This window comes from Dendrobates tinctorius, unplaced genomic scaffold, assembly GCF_039654945.1.
Source record: "Dendrobates tinctorius isolate UK_male_01 unplaced genomic scaffold, ASM3965494v1 ptg000103l, whole genome shotgun sequence".
Classification (NCBI taxonomy): domain Eukaryota; kingdom Metazoa; phylum Chordata; class Amphibia; order Anura; family Dendrobatidae; genus Dendrobates; species Dendrobates tinctorius.
In genome coordinates, this window is record NW_027361771.1 from 43425372 (window position 1) to 43445516 (window position 20145).

At 42.9% G+C, this 20145-nt stretch overlaps 1 protein-coding gene across 5 annotated transcripts in view; it reads right to left on the reverse strand.

Moving 5' to 3' along the window:
* The window catches only part of LOC141100102 (uncharacterized), a 100634-nt gene that overhangs the window by 17216 nt on the left and 63273 nt on the right, over positions 1-20145 (reverse strand). For all 5 annotated transcript variants that reach the window (XM_073588326.1, XM_073588328.1, XM_073588327.1 and 2 more), the window contains exons 3-5: positions 19786-19950; positions 10026-10157; positions 3729-3852 (exon numbers count right to left, since the gene is read on the reverse strand). In XM_073588326.1, coding sequence (XP_073444427.1) covers positions 3729-3852; positions 10026-10157; positions 19786-19950 — 421 coding nt within the window. The remainder of the gene's footprint in view (positions 1-3728; positions 3853-10025; positions 10158-19785; positions 19951-20145) is intronic.

Sequence of the window (20145 nt, forward strand, 5' to 3'; positions counted from 1 at the left end):
TAAAAATAAAAACAGAAAATCACATTGTATGATTTTTACATAGATAATTTGCATTTTATTGTATGAAATAAGTATTTGATACAATAGAAAACAGAAATTAATATTTGATACAGAAACCTTTGTCAGATGTTTCCTGTAGTTCTTGACCAAGTTTGCACACACTGCAGCAGGGATTTTGGCTCACTCCTCGATACAGATCTTCTCCAGATCTTTCAGGTTTCGGGGCTGTCGCTGGACAATATTGAGTTTCACCTTCCTCCAAAGATTTTCTATTGGGCTAAGGTCTGGAGACTGGCTAGGCCACTCCATGGCCTTCTAATGATTCTTATAGAGCCACTCCTTAATTGCCCTGGCTGTGTTTTTCGGGTCATTGTCATGCTGGAAGAACCAGCCACGACCCATCTTCAATGCTCTTAACGAGGAAAGGAGGTTGTTGGCCAAAATCTCTCAATACATGACCCATCCTTCCTTTGATACAGTGCAGTCGTCTTGTACCCTTTACAGAGAAGCACCCCCAAATTGTGGGGTTTCCCCCACCATGCTTCACGGTAGGGACTGTGTTCTTTGGGTTGTACTCATCCTTCTTCGTCCAAACACAGCGAGTGGAGTTGATACCAAAAAGTTTTATTATGGTCTCATTTGACCACATTACCTTCTCCCTTGCCTCATCTAGATCATCGAGATAGTCATTGCCAAACTTCAAATGGGCCTGGACATGTGCTGGCGTGAGCAGAGGGACCTTGCGTGCGCTGCAGGATTTTAATCCATGACGGCATAATGTGTTACTAATGGTAATATTTGAGACTGTGTTCCAAGCTCCCTTCAACTCATTGATCAGGTCCTCCTGTATAGTTCTGGGCTGATTCCTGGCTTTCTCAGAATCATTCTTACCCCACAAGGCGAGATCTTGCATGAAGCCCCAGACCGAGAAAGACTGACAGTAATCTTGTGTTTCTTCCCTTTTCTAATAATTGAGCAAACAGTTGTTGCCTTCTCACCAAGCTGCTTGCATATTGTCTGGTAGGCCTGACCAGCCTTTTGCAGGTCTACAATTTTGTCCAGGGTGTCCTTAGATAGCTCTTTGGTCCTAGCCATGCTGGAGATGTTGGAGTGTGATTGACTGAATTTGTGGACAGGTGTCTTTTATACAGGTAACAAGTTCAAACATGTGCTATTCATACCGGTAAGGATTGCAGAGTAGGAGGGCTTCTTCAAGAAAAACTAACAGGTCTGTAGAATATTTAGAATTGAGAGTCCTCAGTGGCTGATACCTTTTAATTGCTAACTGAAAAGATGGTAACATATTGCAAGCTTAGTCTCGAAAACTGGCAATTTGTTACCATCTTTTCGGTTAGCCATTAAAAGGTATCAACCACTGAGGACTCTCAATTCTAAATATTCTTCTATCTACTGGCCAACTTGGTACAAAGATATATACCTTTCCTGCATCATAACAGGTCTGTGAGAGCCAGAATTCCTGCTGGTTGGTCGGTGATCAATTATGTTGGTCGGTCAATGTCATGGAATAAAATGCAATTTAATTATTTAAAAATCCTACAATGCAATTTTCTGCTTTTTTTTTGTTTGTTTTTTTTTTTTAGATTCTGCCTCTCACAGTTGAAGTGTACCTACGATAAAAAATACAGACCTCTCCATTCTTTATAGGTGGGAAAACTTGCACAATCGGCAGTGCACGAAATATTAATTTTCCCCTCTGTACATACCCTCCTGTCCCGGGTCAGAAACCAGCAAATCCCCGCAGCACACAGTGCATGTGCTGGGGTGATTTATAAGTCTGCAGTCACATAGGGTGACTGCAGACTAATCAATTTGCACCGGACAACCCCTTCAAGGTGGTTGTACTATATTGTACATTTATGGCACATCAACAGGATATATCACTGCCAATTGCATCTCAAGAATGGGACATCATTGCGTGTCACTGGGAGAGATGCACATATGTGGTTGCCTCTCCTACAGTTGTGGCCAAAAGTATTGACATCCCTGCAATTCTGTCAGATAATACTCAGTTTCTTCCTGAAAATGATTGCAAACACAAATTCTTTGGTATTACTATCTTCATTTAATTTGTCTTAAATGAAAAAACATAAAAAGAATTGTCCTAAAGCCAAATTGGATATAATTCCACACCAAACATAAAAAAATGGGTGGACAAAAGTATTGGCACTGTTCGAAAAATCATGTGATGCTTCTCTAATTTGTGTAATTAACAGCACCTGTAACTTACCTGTGGCACCTATCAGGTGTTGGCAATAACTAAATAACACTTGCAGCCAGTTGACATAGATTAAAGTTGACTCAACCTCTGTCCTGTGTCCTTGTGTGTACCACATTGAGCATGGAGAAAAGAAAGAAGACCAAAGAACTGTCTGAGGACTTGAGAAACCAAATTGTGATGAAGCATGAGCAATCTCAAGGCTACAAGTCCATCTCCAAAGACCTGAATGTTCCTGTGTCTACCGTGCGCAGTGTCATCAAGAAGTTTAAAGCCCATGGCACTGTGGCTAACCTCCCTAGATGTGGACGAAAAAGAAAAATTGACAAGAGATTTCAACGCAAGATTGTGCGGATGTTGGATAAAGAACCTCGACTAACATCCAAACAAGTTCAAGCTGCCCTGCAGTCCGAGGGTACAACAGTGTCAACCTGTACTATCCGTCGGCGTCTGAATGAAAAGGGACTGTATGGTAGGAGACCCAGGAAGACCCCACTTCTTACCCCGAGACCTAAAAAAGCCAGGCTGGAGTTTGCCAAAACTTACCTGAAAAAGCCTAAAACGTTTTGGAAGAATGTTCTCTGGTCAGATGAGACAAAAGTAGAGCTTTTTTGGCAAAGGCATCAACATAGAGTTTACAGGAGAAAAAAAGAGGCATTCAAAGAAAAAAACATGGTCCCTACAGTCAAACATGGCGGAGGTTCCCTGATGTTTTGGGGTTGCTTTGCTGCCTCTGGTACTGGACTGCTTGACCGTGTGCATGGCATTATGAAGTCTGAAGACTACCAACAAATTTTGCAGCATAATGTAGGGCCCAGTGTGAGAAAGATGGGTCTCCCTCAGAGGTTGTGGGTCTTCCAGCAGGACAATGACCCAAAACACACTTCAAAAATCACTGGAAAATGGTTTGAGAGAAAGCACTGGAGACTTCTAAGGTGGCCAGCAATGAGTCCAGACCTGAATCCCATAGAACACCTCTGGAGAGATCTAAAAATGGCAGTTTGGAGAAGGCACCCTTCAAATATCAGGGACCTGGAGCAGTTTGCCAAAGAAGAATGGTCTAAAATTCCAGCAGAGCATTGTAAGAAACTCATTGATGGTTACCGGAAGCGGTTGGTCGCAGTTATTTTGGCTAAAGGTTGTGCAACCAAGTATTAGGCTGAGGGTGCCAATACTTTTGTCTGGCCCATTTTTGGAGTTTTGTGTGAAATGATCAATGTTTTGCTTTTTGCTTCATTCTCTTTTGTGTTTTTTCATTTAAGACAAATTAAATGAAGATAATAATACCAAAGAATTTGTGTTTGCAATCATTTTCAGGAAGAAACTGAGTATTATCTGACAAAATTGCAGGGGTGTCAATACTTTTGGCCACAACTGTATAATAGGAGCTCCACTCTCAAGATAGATATGTTTTCACCGGTGAAATCCCGCATTTATCATAAATGGGGTAGTAAAATATTTCTTTTCACTCATTATGAATATATTTTATTACCTGATGATGGAAGGTTCTGGTCATTCTCCACCATGACGTCCTTGTACAGATCCTTGTGTCCTTCTATATACTCCCACTCCTCCATGGAGAAATGGATGGTGACATCCTGACATCTTATAGGAACCTGACACACAATGATACAGTCATCATTCAGACACATTATCACTTGGTGTTAACTTCATAGATACTGCTCAAATTGTTAGTATGCTTACATTTTATTAAAATAAGACTCCATCCACCCTGCTAAGTATATGTCTTCCACACATGACACCTCTTACATTTTTGTAAATATTTATTACTAGAAATAGGCCCATCTGTGTTGCCGTAAGCCTAAGTGCACACGTAGCAGAAAATTTCTGCTCAAAAACCTGACTCCCTTCCCAGAAACCGCGCGGTTTTGATGCGATTTTTTTTCGCGCGTTTTCTAAACGCATAGAAATAGCCAGAAACACGGAAAAAACGCGAAATTAATGAGCATGCTGCGTTTTTTACCGCAATGCGGTTTTTTCGCGGTAAAAAACGCATCAATATGCACAAAAAGTGCAAAATGCATAGAATTGAATGGGAAGCTTATTTTTAGCGGTTTTATTGGAAAAACCACTAAAAATACCGCTAAAAAAACGCTGTGTGTGAACACAGCCTAAGGCTGTTACTGCAGCTGCACAAGTAAAATATAGACGTCACCGCTATTCCCCACGCAGGCACAGTAACAGCCGCGTCGTTCCCGCTCAAGCGCGGGTAAAGCGGGTAGAGCGCGCAGTTGTGGCTGTTATTGCGCATGTGTGGGAATAGTGGTGACGTGAATGTGACTTGCGCAGGCGCTGTTCATGGCCTTGCAGCCGCAAGTGACACAGCCGCGGTGCCTTATGAGATTTGGGGACAGCGTCCGGAAGTCCCAACTGGCAATTATTATATAAGATGTCTTTACACTTTGATACAATGTAGTCAGTGTACAGCTTATATAACAGTGTAAATTTGGTGTGTCCTCTAAATCAGGGGTCCCCAACCGCCGCTCCGTGGCCCAGCACCGGGCCGCTGCAGTGCCCTTGCCGGTCCGCGGACACAAGGGGAGCCAGGGGCGGCGCGCAGCACTTCCTATATTGCCTTCGTGTAGCGGCGGCCAGGGAGCGATCCAAGCAGCTCCGCTGCCTGCAAGAGGAAATAGCAGGAGCGGAGCTGCAAGGACCCGTCCAGCTTCCTGCCCGCCGCCCGCGCTTCCTGTCTCTGACTGACACAGAGAGGAGCGCGCCGCTGCTGTGTCAGAGCGAGGAAGCGCGGGCGATGCTGCGGACAGGTGAGAGGTGGTGTCTGTGTGTGTGTGTGTATATATATAATGTGTGTATGTATGTCTGTGTGTGTATGTCTGTGTGTGTGTATATATAGTGTGTGTGTGTGTGTGTGTGTGTTTGTCTGTGTATGTGTAGGTTAGCCTGGCCCTGGAGGAGATGGGGATATGAGAATACCGTGATGGGCAGAGAAGGCCATAATGCCTGGGGTGATGGGATAAGGCCATGATGGGGGTGATGGAGAGAAGGCAGTGATGGGGTGATGGAGAAGGCAATGATGGGGAGAAGGGAGTGATGGGGTGAAGGCAATGATGGGGTGATGGAGAGAAGGCATTGATGGGATCATAGGAGTGATGGGGAGAAGGCAATGATGGGGGTGATGGAGAGACAGCAGTGATGGGGTGATGGAGCAGGCAAGGATGGGGGTGATGGAGCACTCATTTAAAACCTATGGTGAGTTGAGTCACATTATAAATGTTATAATTAAATGATAAGTATGCACTGCTAAACTACAACCGCGTCCATAGCTCCGACCCCTTATGATCAAAGCCCCGCCCCTGCCACACCTCCATCCCCGCCCTGCTGGGCCAAGGAAGAATGGTCTTGCTTGAAGCCGGTCCCTGGTGCAAAAAAGGTTGGGGACCACTGCTCTAAATAACTTAACACAGCCTTTAATGTCTAAACCGCTGGAAACAAAAGGGTGTACTCTCCTAAGTAAAAATGGCCAAATTGTGCCCAATTAGCAATTTTCCCTCGCCGGTGTCATGTGACTCATTAGTGTTACAAGGTTGCAGGTATGAATGGAGAGCAGGCATTTTAAATTTGGTATTATCGCTCTCACTCTGTCTCATACTGATCACTGGAAGTTCAGCATGACTCCTCATGGCAAAGGACTCTGAGGATCTGAAAAAAATATTTGTTGCTCTACATAAAGATGACTTAGGATATGAGAAGATTACCAACACCCTGAAACTGAGCTGTAGCACGGTGGCCAAGACCATACCGTAGTGTAACAAGACAGGTTACACTCAGAACAGACCTCACCATGGTCGACCAAAAGAAGTTGAACATATGCCGCACACTGCATCAAATTGGTCTGCATGGCTGTCTTCCCAGAAGGAAGCCTTTTCTAAAAATGATGCACAAGAAAACCCACAAACTGTTTGCTGAAAACAAGCAGACTAAGGAAATGGATTATTGGAACCATGTCCTGTGGTCTAATGAGACAAAGAGAAACTTACTTGGTTTAGATGGTTTCAAGCGTGTGTGGCGCCAACCAGGTGAGGAGTACAAAGACCAGTGTGTCTTGCCTACAGTCAAGCATGGTGGTGGGAGTGTCATGGTTTGCGGCTGCATGAGTGCTGCCAGCTGTGGGGAGCTACACTTCATTGAGGGAACCATGACTGCCAATATGTACTGTGACATACTGAAGCAGAGCATGATACCCTCCGTTCGGAAACTGGGTCACAGGGCATTATTCCAACATTATAACAACCCCAAACACACTTCCAAGACGACCACTGCCTTTCTAAAGAAACAGAGTACAGGTAACTGAACAGCCAAGCATATCCAGTACCTTGACCAGTCTGTGGGGCATCCTCAAACGGAAGGTGGGGGAGCGCAAGGTCTCCAACATCCACCAGCTCCGTGATGTCATCAAGGAGGAGTGGAAGATGATTCTAGTGGCAACCTATGAAGCTCTAGTGAACTCCATGCCGAAGAGTGCTAAGGTAGTGCTTGAAAATAATGGTGGCCACACAAAATATTAACACTTTGGCCATTTTCACTTAGGGGTGTACTCGCTTTTGTTGCCAGCGGTTTAGACATAATGGCTGTGTGTTGAGTTATTTAGAGGGCACACCAATTTTACACTGTTATACAAGCTGTACACTGACTACTTTACATTGTATCAAAGTGTTATATATTCAGTATTATCCCATGAAAAAAATAGGAAAATATTTACAAAAATGTGAGGTGTATACTTTCTTTTGTGATATACTGTATGCTCTGTATGAAGAGACAAAAATGCTTTAGTGGCACAGCACCAAGCAGAGAATTTGGACCTTTTCCTTCTGGTTATATATAGGGCCGCCATACCCCAAGCAATTACAAATCTGGCAAATGACAGATAGCGGCAACTGTCATTGCAGCTGATCAGCTGTTCCGAGTGCAGGCGGTGGCCAGATGTGCTCAGTTGCAGAGCGTCACAGCACATCTACTGTATGTGAACAGAATAGTGGCCGTGGCTCGGTACTGAACATCCACCCTCTAATGGAATCAATAAGGGCAGATGTGTAAAACCTGGCCGTGGCCACATTGCATTTGATGGAGCGGTGCACCTCTGCAACTCGGCAGATCCGACCACCACCACCTGGAACAGTTTATGAGCAGGAGTGTTGGGTGTTGCATGCCCAATTATGAGATATTGATGACCTAGCTCAAGGATAGGTCATCAGTACTAAAGTCCCAGACAACCCCTGGAAGTATAATAATGTAACTTCAATACTCTCAAAGATTGGAGTGATACTCTCATAAATTCTCAATATTCTCATAAATAGTTGCACATCCAATTAGAAGAGTGTTTCAAGTGGAGTAACAAAAAGCTGTTTCTTGGCCCCAGTGTTCTTCAACATTTGTATAAACATCTAGATAAGGGAACTGAAGGTAAACTGATCAAATTTTCAGATGATGCAAGGCTAGGAGGGATAGCTAACACTAGAGAAGAAAGAGAAGGGATTCAGAAGGCTCTAGATAAGCTTGAACTGTGGGCAGCGACTTGTAGAATGGTATTTAACAGGGAAAAATGCAAAATTCTACATTTGGGCAAGAAAAAAAGAAAATTACATCTACAGAATGGGAGAAATAGAATTAAGTAACAGCACATCTGAAAAAAACTTGGGTATACTAATAGATCACAGACTGCACATGAGTCAACAGTGTGATGCAGCAGCAAAAAAGGCAAATGCAATTCTGGAATGAATTAAGGGAAGCACAGATTCTAGATCACGTGAAGTAATTATCCCCCTCTACTCCTCCTTGGTCAGGCCTCATCTGGAATACTGTGTCCAGTTCTGGGCACCACATTTTAAAAAAGACATTGAAAAACTGGAGGAAGTTCAGAGAAGAGCTACCAGGATGGTGAGCGGACTGCAAAGTATGTCCTAAGAGGAACGGTTAAAGGATTTGTGAATGTTCAGCTTGCAAAAAGAAGGCTGGCTTAATAAGAAGGAGGCTTAATACTTGTCTATAAGTATCTGAAGGGATGTCATAGTGTAGAGCAAGGGTGGGCAATTAGTTTTCCCAAGGGGCCACATGAGAGACTTGGACTGTTGTGGAGGGCCGAGCCAAAAGGCCGAAATTAATTAGGCTCAATATTAATATCAACATATTATAATTATTATATTAATAATTGTGTTACTATTAATTATATCACTTAATATTGAGCAGAATTTAGTATCCCGACATCCCTCTATATACCGTTTGAACCCAAATACAGCCCATTTAATATATCATCTGAGGCCCACACAGCCTCCCAAGGGCCCCAGCATCTGAGGCCCACACAGACTCCCCAGAGCCAGCATCCAAGGCCCACACAGCCTTCCCAGGGCCAGCATGAGCCCCACACAGCCTCTCCATTGCCACAATGTAAGCCTCACACAGCCTCCCCATGGCCACCATGCAATGCCCACACAGACTCCCCAGGGCTAGCATCTGAGGCCCACATAGCCTCCCCATGGCCAGCATATGAGCCCCACACAGCCTCCTCATGGCCACCATGTGAGCCCCACACCCTCCTCCACTAAAGCAGTCAGCGTGGATGGAGAGTGACTGCAGGTGTGCCCGGTGCAGTCTGTTGTGGCCACTGTTTTCAGCCCCTCTGTTGTCTTGGTCCGCGGTCTGGAACAGCCAGAGGGCCAGATGTGTCCCACAGGTCGCACTTTGCCAAGGTCTGTTCTATGGGACTTTTGCTCATTTCACTTTGATTGCAGGTATAATGCATTGTAATGCACTAGCGTGACACTAAGTCACCATGACAACGATCGGGCCCCGCTATGACGTTGCGGGGTGCTGGTCTGAGGCAGAAGGAGTTCCCATCCCTCTGTCTGTCTCCTACTGTTGCGATCACTCTCAATTTCAGCATTTAGGGGGTTAAACAGCCAGGGGTGGTGTTGGAACCATCCATGGTTGTAAGTGCAGGAGCTCATCAATTAGCCGCGCCGAGCTCCTGGTGTGATAGGGCAGGACGTGCTGATATTTCAGTACCTCCTGCGTGAATCATGCTGTGATCGGTCAGTCAGATTGACTGACCAATCACAGCACACTGAGTGCGGGGACTGACGCCATGGGTCCCTGCCCCTTTTTCCATTCCGCTCAACTGTGAGTGATGTGAAAAACAAATGTTTAGCAATGAAAGCACAATGACCCCATTATAGTAAATAGGACACTTCTGCTTATATTTGCATCTGTTATGTACCACATCCATTACACAAATTCTCATTCTGCAGATAAGTAGAACTCATAATGCAGGTGTGAACCTAGCCAACTGTAAATTTCTTGGACTGATTCTGTCCGAGAAAAAAATTGAACATGTGAACTGCTTCACTGAATAACATGGCGATGAGTGCTATCAGTCAAAACAACGGATTTCAGTCGTCCGACCTTTGCGGTCTTGTGCCTTTGGCTTAAAAATACTTAGGTAAAATACCAAATACTTAACATGTGCACGTGGCCTAATAGGGCTAAGACAGGAGGCCTCTTTTTAAATCAGACTGTTAGCAAAACTCACCTAAATTATTCTCAGTTGCATGCTCTGTTAAAGAAAGTGGCACCTGATTAAGGTTATCAAAATTCATGTTGGAAAGCAACAATCATATTCACAGTAAATAAAATCAGCTTTTCATAAGAGTGCCATCCCTACCGTGAAACATGATGGAGGCTCACAGATGTTTTGGGGTTGCTTTGAAGACCAACAATTTTGACCAGGTCTTTAGAATGTCCCAGCAGCGCTCACCTCTCCTCTCAGTAGCTCTATGATCTTGTTGGTGAGTTTTATGATCTTCTCCATGTTGTTTTTCTCATGAATCGGTGAGTGAGGTGGGGATTCTGTGATGAGGTTCTGGGACTTCTTCACAAGGGCAAAATCCTACATAAAAAAGACTAAATATTTATATATATTCTATCTAGTTAAACGCATAAACACGCAGCAGATGCTATAGTACCGAAGTCTCAGCTACGCATAAACGTACAGCAGATGCTATAGCAACGAAGTCACAGCTATGCATAAACACTGTTTTACTCTTTTTGATTGGCTTAGCGGCTAGTGACAGGAAGATTACGCGCAGTACATGCGCAGTCATACCCCAAACACGCTAACTATAGAGTATATTCAAAGAAAATAGCAATTATGGCAATGCACACCTGGGTGAGTGATAAGATATTAATTATTAATGTGATAAACATGATATCACTTGTAGCACAATGAGCAATACATGCTCTTCTACTGTAAGTCATGCAGTTACTTTATAGCACAGGCACTTTTGTGATATGACTAGATAGCACGTATTATATAAAAATGAGAAAATATTCATTTGTAAAATGATCAATGATCTTTTATGATTATTATGTTAATCGTACCTCATTACCATGCACCTATTTATATGTTTGTATCCAATTGTTTCTTCACTGCTTGAAAAGGCTAAAAGGCTTTCGAAGCCGAAACGCTGCACCACGCCATGTGGGCCTAATAAAGTCCACCCATATATTTCTGGAGTTCTGCTTCCCATTTTTATATATATATATATATATATATATATATATATATATATATATATTGTGGCATGGCGACTGGTCATATGATTGATGGGTGGTATGTATCGCAGAGGTGGGTGGCCCTATGATGGAAGCCTGGGCGTATTTTGCTCAGCAGCTCTACTGATGAGGGTTTTTGCTATACATTGGAAGGCTTCCAGGTGACTTGGAGAGATGGGTGGTCCAGTCACCTACATACCCACCCAAGGGGTGTGTGTCTGAATACCCAAGATGAAGCCTCTTGGTGAAAAAAAAACTTTTGTAGTTCCAGCGCACGATATAGGAAAATTAAAAAAAAGCCTTTATTTAGTCCATCATTAAAAATTACAATACCAAATGTAATAAAAGCATGTGTAGGCTTACGCGTTTCGGATCATATTTGACCCTTAATCATAGCATAAAATACTGGATAAATGTAGCACTTATCAAGGAAAAGCAACCAAAGAAGGCTGCCTTGGGTAACACCCATCAGAATCAGCTGTAATACCAGCATCACTAATTCAAGGTTAGCAATAGTACCTCACTGGATTAACCCTATGATTCATCCATCTTATACAAACATGTTACAATGTGAATTCTCACTTAGTGATAATCTAATGGTTTAGTCACTTTTTAACCAAATTTTTATATATATAAATTCATCAGGAAGGGATGGGATTACAGGCGCACACCACCGCACCCAGCGAAAAAAAAAAAAAAAAATTTAAAAAAAATAAAAAAACCTTTGGGGGAAAAAAAAAAAAACCTTTGAGAAAAAAAAAAACCTTTGAAAAAAAAAACCTTTGAAAAAAAAAAACCTTAGGAAAAAAAAACCTTTGAGAAAAAAACAAAACAAAAAAACCTTTGAAAAAAATGTTTTTTCTTTTTTCCTTTCCCCTTCTCTTCCTTTCAATTTATCTCTATGTTTCCAACTATTTTAGTATAAATACATCAATTCATGCTTCAAATTTAATCCTGCTGGATATCTGGTGTTAAGTTTTAGTATCCATCGAGCTTCAGTCATAACCTTGAATTAGTGATGCTGGTATTACAGCTGATTCTGGTGGGTGTTACCCAAGGCAGCCTTCTTTGGTTGCTTTTCCTTGATAAGTGCTACATTTATCCAGTATTTTATGCTATGATTAAGGGTCAAATATGATCCGAAACGCGTAAGCCTACAAATGCTTTTATTACATTTGGTATTGTTATTTTTAATGATGGACTAAATAAAGGCTTTTTTTTTAATTTTCCTATATCGTGTGCTGGAACTACAAAATTTTTTTTCACCAAGAATTTTCTCCCAGATGGGGATGGATTCATTCCGTGCACCGAGATCATGGAAAGGAGGACTGGGCAGGCTGGACCAGGTGAGCTGAAGATTAATTCTATACTGCAAGATGAAGCCTGTATGTGATTGTGTGTTTGAGGACCTGCGGTGATGTCACAATCACCTGACTAGCCATGTGATAGGTACCTGGGAGAGGTTAACTACCTAATGGAGCCTGTGTGTTTGGCACATGTTGCAGTGCTGGCTAGTCTGAGCCAGAGGAAGGAGGCCTGTGAGATGCCTTTGGAGTGGACGGTTGTGAATGATACTGACCGGGGTCAGTGAGAGACATTTGTGGGATACCTCTGAGGATAAGAGGCATCCGGGAACCTGTGTGGCCGACACCAACAGGTAACGGACAGGGATCCTTGTTATAGTGACCGGGGTCAGAGAGAAAGAGTTTATGTTGACTACTAAGAAACCCATTGGACTTGTTTTTAACCCTGGGTGTCCCAGCGACTGCCTCAACGAACAGCAAAGTGAGTTATCCCAGTCCACTCATAGTGTGGAATGTTACTATATATATATATATATATATATATATATACACACACACACACACATACAGTATATGTACAGCTCAGGCAAAAATTGAGACCACTGCACAGTTTTATAAAAATCAGCTTCTCTTCATGTCTGACAGCCATTCCATTCCAGTGTCAGTTGAATTCCAACCAGCGTACACCTCATTCTACTTAATGTGCTTCTGATTAGGTGATCACCTGAACCAAATCTTATTTAACAAAGGAAAGTATAAAAAACCCTGCTGTGGTGTTCACAATTCTCTTGCAATAGGACAAGCTGGATGGCAAAACAAGTGCTAGTAATATCCCTAGTAATAGGAATGAAAAAACAACTTTTAACCATGCCAAAGGAGTTTAAAGAAAAGTCTTGAGTGAGGAAAAGAAGGGCTCAATTCTGGCTTTACTAGCAGAGGGATACAGTGACCGTCATGTTGCCTCCATACCTAAAATGTCTAAGGCCGGTTTCACATTAGCGCTTTTTAAGCGCACGCACGGCCGGGGGTAGCTCCGCCCCCGAGCCGGCTCTCTGCCCGGCGTGCCCGCCCCTTGCTTGTAGCGCCGCCTACTAGCGGACAGCGGCGCCTGCGATCGGCGCACCCTATCTTTAGCATAGGGTGCGCAGTTCGTGCGCAGGCCGTGCGCTAGTTGCGCTTTGACCTGCGCTGCGCACTTTTGACGGTGCGCCGTGCGCGCCAAAATCCGAAAAGTTTGATTTTGGCGCGCACGGCGCACCGTCAAAAGTGCGCAGCGCAGGTCAAAGCGCAACTAGCGCACGGCCTGCGCACGAACTGCGCACCCTATGCTAAAGATAGGGTGCGCCGATCGCAGGCGCCGCTGTCCGCTAGTAGGCGGCGCTACAAGCAAGGGGCGGGCACGCCGGGCAGAGAGCCGGCTCGGGGGCGGAGCTACCCCCGGCCGTGCGTGCGCTTAAAAAGCGCTAATGTGAAACCGGCCTAAGACGGCACATTGGGGCAACAAAGCTACAGACCGGCAGAGGGCGAAAACAACTCTCCACTGATCGGGATGACCGACATCTTATTCGAATATCACTCAGCAACCACAGGATGACATCAAGTAACCTACAAAAGGAATGACAAATGGCAGCTGGGGTGAAGTGCATGGCAAGAACAGTTCGTAACAGGCTCCTAGAGGCAGGGCTCAAGTCATGTAAAGGTAGAAAAAAGCCTTCATCAATGAGAAGCAAAGGAGAGCCAGGCTGAAGTTTGCCAAAGACCATAAGAATTAGATCATAGAGGACTGGAGTAAGTTAATCTTCTCTGATGAGTCTAATTTTCAGCTTTGTCCAACACCTGGTCATCTAATGGTTAGACGGAGACCTGGAGAGGCATACAAGCCACAGTGTCTTGCACCCACTGTGAAATTTGGTGGAGAATCGGTGATGATCTGGGGATGCTTCAGCAAGGCTGGAATTGGGCAGGTTAATCTTTCCGAAGGACGTATGAATGAAGCCACATACAAGTTATCCTGGAAAAACAGTTGATTCCTTCTGCTCAGGCAATGTTCCCCAACTCTGAGGACTGGTTTTTCCAGCAGGACACAGCTAGGTCAATCAATGTGTGGGTGAAGGACCACCACATCAAATCCCTGTCATCGCCAGCCAAATCTCCAGACCTGAACCCCATTGAAAACCTCTGGAATGTAATCAAGAGGAAGATGGTTAGTCACAAGCCATCAAACAAATAAGAACTGCTTACATTTGTGCACCAGGAGTGGCATAAGGTCACCCAAAAGCAGTGTGAAAGACTGGTGGAAAGCATGCCAAGACGCATGAAAGCTGTGATTAAAAATCATGGTTATTCCACAAAATATTGATTTCTGAACTTTTCCTGAGTTAAAACATTGGTATTCTTTCTAAATTATCATGAACTTGCTTTCTTAGCATTATTTGAGGTCTACAAGCGCTGCATTTTTTTATTCTTTTGACCATTTCTCATTTTTCATTTCTCATTAAACTAAAAACACACACACATTATCCCATGTTTTCCCTATTTTTATACGTACAGATACAAATTGCTACGAAGTGCATGGAAGGTGTGTAAACAGATGATACAATGGACCAGATTCTGATGAAAATTTAGGGCAAAACAGGAATAGTTAGTTAAGTGAAATGAGATAAAAAAACTAGTCTAAAGAAATGTGTTTTTAGGGCACGCGTAAAACTATGGGTATTGGGAATTACTTTAATTGTCCAGGGTAGTGCATTCCTGACAATTCAATTGGCACTGCACACAAGAAGTCTTGGAGACAGGAGTGGGAGGTTCGGATTATTGATGATTTTAGCCTTAAGTCATTAGCGGAACGGAGGGCACAGGTAGGGTGGTAGACTGAGACGGGGAAGGAGATGTAGGGTGGTGCAGAAGTGTGGAGCACTTTGTTGGTGAAAGTGATACGTTTGTATTGAAGTTTGTAGCGGATGGGCAACCAATGCAGAGACTGACTCAGGTTAGAAGCATCGGTGTGGAGATTGGACAAGAATATGATCCTGGCTGCTGCATTCAGTACAGATTGGAGGGGGGAGAGTTTAGTAAAATGGAGACCGATTAGTAGAGAGTTGCAGTAGTCCAGATTAGAATGAATAAGAACAACAGTAAGAGTTTTGCTGAGTCAAAGGTAAGAAAAGGTCGAATTTAGTGATGTTTTTGAGGTGCGGATGACATGAGAGAGCGAGTGATCTGATGTAGGGAGTGAAGGAAATATCTAAGTCAAGTATAACCCCAAGACAGCAGGTGTGCTGCTTGGGAGTAATGGCAGAAGCCCATACGGAAATGGCAATATTGGGTTTAGGAAGATCAGCACAGGGAAAAAACATAAGGCGTTTTTGACAGATTCAGTTTTAGATAGAGGACATAATGTTAGTGACAGCGGACAGAGACTTAATAGTATTTTGTAGTAATGTAGGTGTAATGTCAGGAGAAAGTGTATAATTGGGTGTCATCAGCATAGAGATGATACTGAAAACCAAATCTGCTGATGGTTTGTCCAGTGGGGGCAGTGAATAGAAATAAGAGGAGGGGGCCTAGGACTGATCCCTAAGGAACTCGAACAGTAAGAGGAAGAGGAGCTAGAAAAAGATACTGTGAAGGAGCGGTCAGAGAAGTAGGAGAAGAATCAAGAGAGAGCGGTGTGTCCTTGAGACAAATAGAGCACAATATAGTGAGGAGGAGCTGATGAGCCAGTGTCACATTCTGCAGAGAGATCTAGGAGAATCAACGAATCACAAGGAGTAGTGGCCATTAGATTTAGCTGTTAGTAGATCATTAGACACTTTAGTAAGGGCAGTTTCAGTAGAATGCTTTTTTAACCCCTTAATGTCTATGGACGTTCACAGTCCGTCATGGCAGGAGGTAACTTCCCGCACCAGGACGGACTTTGCACGTCATTCCTTTGAACTGTCACTGCGTCTAAACATGCAGTGATAGTTCAGTGCCAACAGCTGTCAGGCACGGCAAGGGGTGCAGGGACCCTTGCAGTCGGTCCCTTCACCCCAAGCGCTGTGATTGGTCAGTCAATCTGACCAACCAAACACAGCAGCGATCGAGCAGGTGAGGCTGAAATTTCAGCATCTCCTGCCCGATCTCAGTGCAGGAGCTCAGCGCTTCAGTGGCTGAGCGTGCTGCACTGACAGTCAGGAGCGGCGCCCCCCCGCTGTTAACCCCCCTGAGTGTTGCGATCAGGCGCGATCGCAGCGTTCAGAGGGGGGAGGCAGAGGGTAGGGGGCTCCCTCTGCCTCAGTTCGGCATCCCCGCGATGTAATCACGGGGCCCGACCGACCTGTGCCATGATGACCCAGAGGTGTCATGACAATCTCCTGGTCATTCAGCTACAGAAAGCTGTCGAGACCATGCTCACAGCATGGTGTCAGCAGCTTTCAGCATAAGTATAGTGCAATACAATGCTGGAGCATTGTAATATATTATACAGAAAGTGAAAGTCCCATGAAAAGACTAGGTAAAAAAAACAAAACATTTTTTAAAAAAATAATTAAAATAAAAAAAATCCCCTAAAAACACATTTTTATGTAAAAAAAAAAAAACAAACAAAATAAAAAAAAAATACACGTTTGGTATCGCTTCGTCCGTAAAAATCCCATCTATAAAAGCGTCACCCTAGTTAACCCCTTCAGTGAACGCCGTAAAAAAAAACCCACAAAAAAGTAGCACATTATACTTTTTCCAAGCGGTATCATCATACCGCTTGGAAAAAATGCAATAACATGCAATCAAAAAGACGGATATAAATAAACATGGTACCACTGAAAACGTCATCTTGTCTCGCAAAAAAACAAGCCACCATACAGCATCATCAGTGGAAAAATAAAAAATGTATAGCTCGCAGGATAAAGTGATGCAAAAATAATGATTTATTCTATAAAAGTTTTTATTGTGTAAAAACCACCAAAACATAAATAAATGATATAAATGAGGTATCGTTGTAATCGTAGTGACCCGAAGAATAAAGCTGCTATACTAATTTTACCATACGCGGAACGGAGGGAAAAATAACAACAACAAAACAATTCCTGAACTTTTTAGTTTTTGTTCATTCTGAATCCACAAAAATCGGAATAGAAAGCGATCAAAAATCGTTATGTGCCCGAAAATGGTACCAATAAAAAAAGTCATCTCATCCCGCAAAAAACAAGCCCACACTTGACTCTGTCGGCCAGAATACGGAAAAATTATAGCTTTCAAAATACGGCGATGCAAAAATTTCTTACAAAAAATTCTTCCAAAAAAAGCGTCTTTTAGTGTGTGACAGAAGCTAAACATGAATAAAGGATATAAATCTGGTATCACTGTAATTGAACCGACCTGAGGAATAAAGTCGCCATATCACTAAAACCGCACGAGAAACGGCGTAAAAAATAAAACCAATTCTTCACCTTTTGTGGATTTGTGCATTGTGCCTCCCAAGGATCGCAGTAAGGCGATCACAGTGGTTCCCCCCCACATATGGGGTATCAACGTACTCAGGACAAATTGCGCAACTTTTGGGGTCCTATTTCTCCTGTTACCATTGCGAAAATAAAAACTTGTGGGCAAAAAGATCATTTTTGTGGAAAAAAATATGATTATTTTATTTTCGCGGCTCTACGTTATAAGCTTCTGTGAAGCACTTGGGGGTTCAAAGTGCTCACCATACATCTACATAAGCTCCTTGGGGGGTCTAGTTTCCAAAATGGTGTCACTTGTGAGGGGGTTTCCACTGTTTAGGTACATCAGGGTCCAATCTCAATTTCAGCCAATTTTGCGTTGAAAAAGTCAAACAGCACTCCTTCCCTTCTGAGCTCTGCCATGCACCCACACAGTGGTTTACCCCCACATATGGGGTATCTACGTACTCAGGACAAATTGCACAACAACTTTTGGGGTTCTTTTACCCTCGGGAAAATAAAAATTGGGGATGAAAAGATCATTTTGTGGAAAAAATGAGTTTTTAATTTTACGGCTCTATGTTATAAACTTCTGTGAAGCCCTTGAGGGTTCAGAGCTCTCACCACACATTTAGATAAGTTCCTTGGGGGGTCTAGTTTCCAAAATAGGGTCACTTGTGGAGGGTTTCCACTGTTTAGGCACATCAGGGGCTCTCCAAACGCGACATGGAGTCCAATCTCAATTCCAGCCAAAAAAAGTCAAATGGCGCTGCTTCCCTTCCAAGCTCTGCCATGTGTCCACATAGTGGTTTACCTCCACATATGGGGTATCAGCATACTCAGGACAAATGGCACAACAACTTTTGGAGTCCTGTTACCCTTGGGAAAATAAAAATTGGGGATGAAAAGATAATTTTTGTGGAAAAAATATGATTTTTTAATTTTACGCCTCTACGTTATAACCTTCTGTGAAGTCCTTGGGGGTTCAAAGTGCTCACCACACATTTAGATAAGTTCCTTAGGGGGTCTAGTTTCCAAAATGGGGTCACTTATGGGGGGTTTCCACTGTTTAGGTACATCAGGGCTTCTTCAAACGCGACATGGCGGCAACTCTCGATTCCAGCCTATTTGACATTCAAAATCTCAAATGATGCTCTTTCCCTTCCGAGCCCCTAAAAATTGGTCTTCCTCCACACATGGGGTATTGATGTACTCAGGAGAAGTTGCAGAACAAATATTGTAATTCATTCTCTCCTGAAACCCTTGACAAAATAAAAAAAAAATGAGTCCAAAGAAAAAAATTTGGGGGAAAAAGTTAAATGTTAATATTTTCCTTCCACATTGCTTCAATTCTTGTGACGTACCTAAAGGGTTAATAAACCTCTTGAATGTGGTTTTGAACAGCTTCAGGGGTGCAGTTTTTAGAATGGTGTCACCTTTGGGTATTTTCTGTCATATTGACCCCTCAAAGTGACTTCAGGTGGTGAGGTGGTCCCTAAAAAAATGGTTTTGTAAATTTTGCTGTAAAAATGAGAAATCGCTGGTCAACTTTTAAACCTTATAACTTCCTAACAAAAAAAAAAATATTGGTTCCAAAATTGTGCTGATATAAAGTAGACATGTGGGAAATGTTATTGATTAACTATTTTTTGTGACATATGTCTCTGATTTAAGGGCATAAAAATTAAAAGTTTGAAAATTGCAAAGTTTTAAAAATTTTTGCCATATTTCATTTTTTTTCATAAATAAATGCAAGTTATATCGAAGAAATGTTACCACTAACATGAAGTACAACATGTCACGAAAAAATAATGGCAGAATCAGCGGGATACGTTGAAGCGTTCCAGAGTTATAAGCACATACAGTGACAGTGGTCTGATTTCAAAATTAAGGCCTGGTCATTAACCTACAAAATGGCTTGGTCGTTAAGGGGTTAAATAGCTCCTTAAGGACAGAGCTAGGATGTGACTACAGTTAACCCACAGTGCCAACAAGGAGTCTGAGGCAGTCTGAGACATACCTCCTTTCTCATTTATTGGCCCAGTCTGCTATTCTCTCCCTCCCCCTACATCTGTCTTTTCAGATTGGCTGATGTGTACTCTATCACAGGCTCACAAATAGGTGAATACCTAGAGTTATTTGTTCATTGCATAAAGACAGAATAACCCATTCATTTCTTGCAGCTATTGTGAGCAGTACATTGTGGCCTTTGGGCCAGAAGATTCCCTGGATCCCTCACCTCTCCAGTCAGCAGGTAGATGATCTCCAGTGTGAGATTTAAAACTATTCCAGTTAACTCTTGTCCACTTTTCACTGATTTAGGGCTGTCCTTGCAGAATAGTTTGGCTTCCTGTGAGTACTGTGAGGAGCCTTCAGTTGCTCTTCTTTTCATGAATTCTTTAGGCTGAATGTGAGAAATGAAAAACATAAATAACACCCTTAAATTGGCAACTTCTGACACTCAAGATTTTAAAGCAAAATTAAGTAATAGTATCACCCCTGCATAATATAAAAAGTATGTTGAACTGGTGTTTTATCTATTTTATGGACACTTCTGCTGTGATCACTGGGGCGTTGGCAGGATATACTGAGTCCCCAC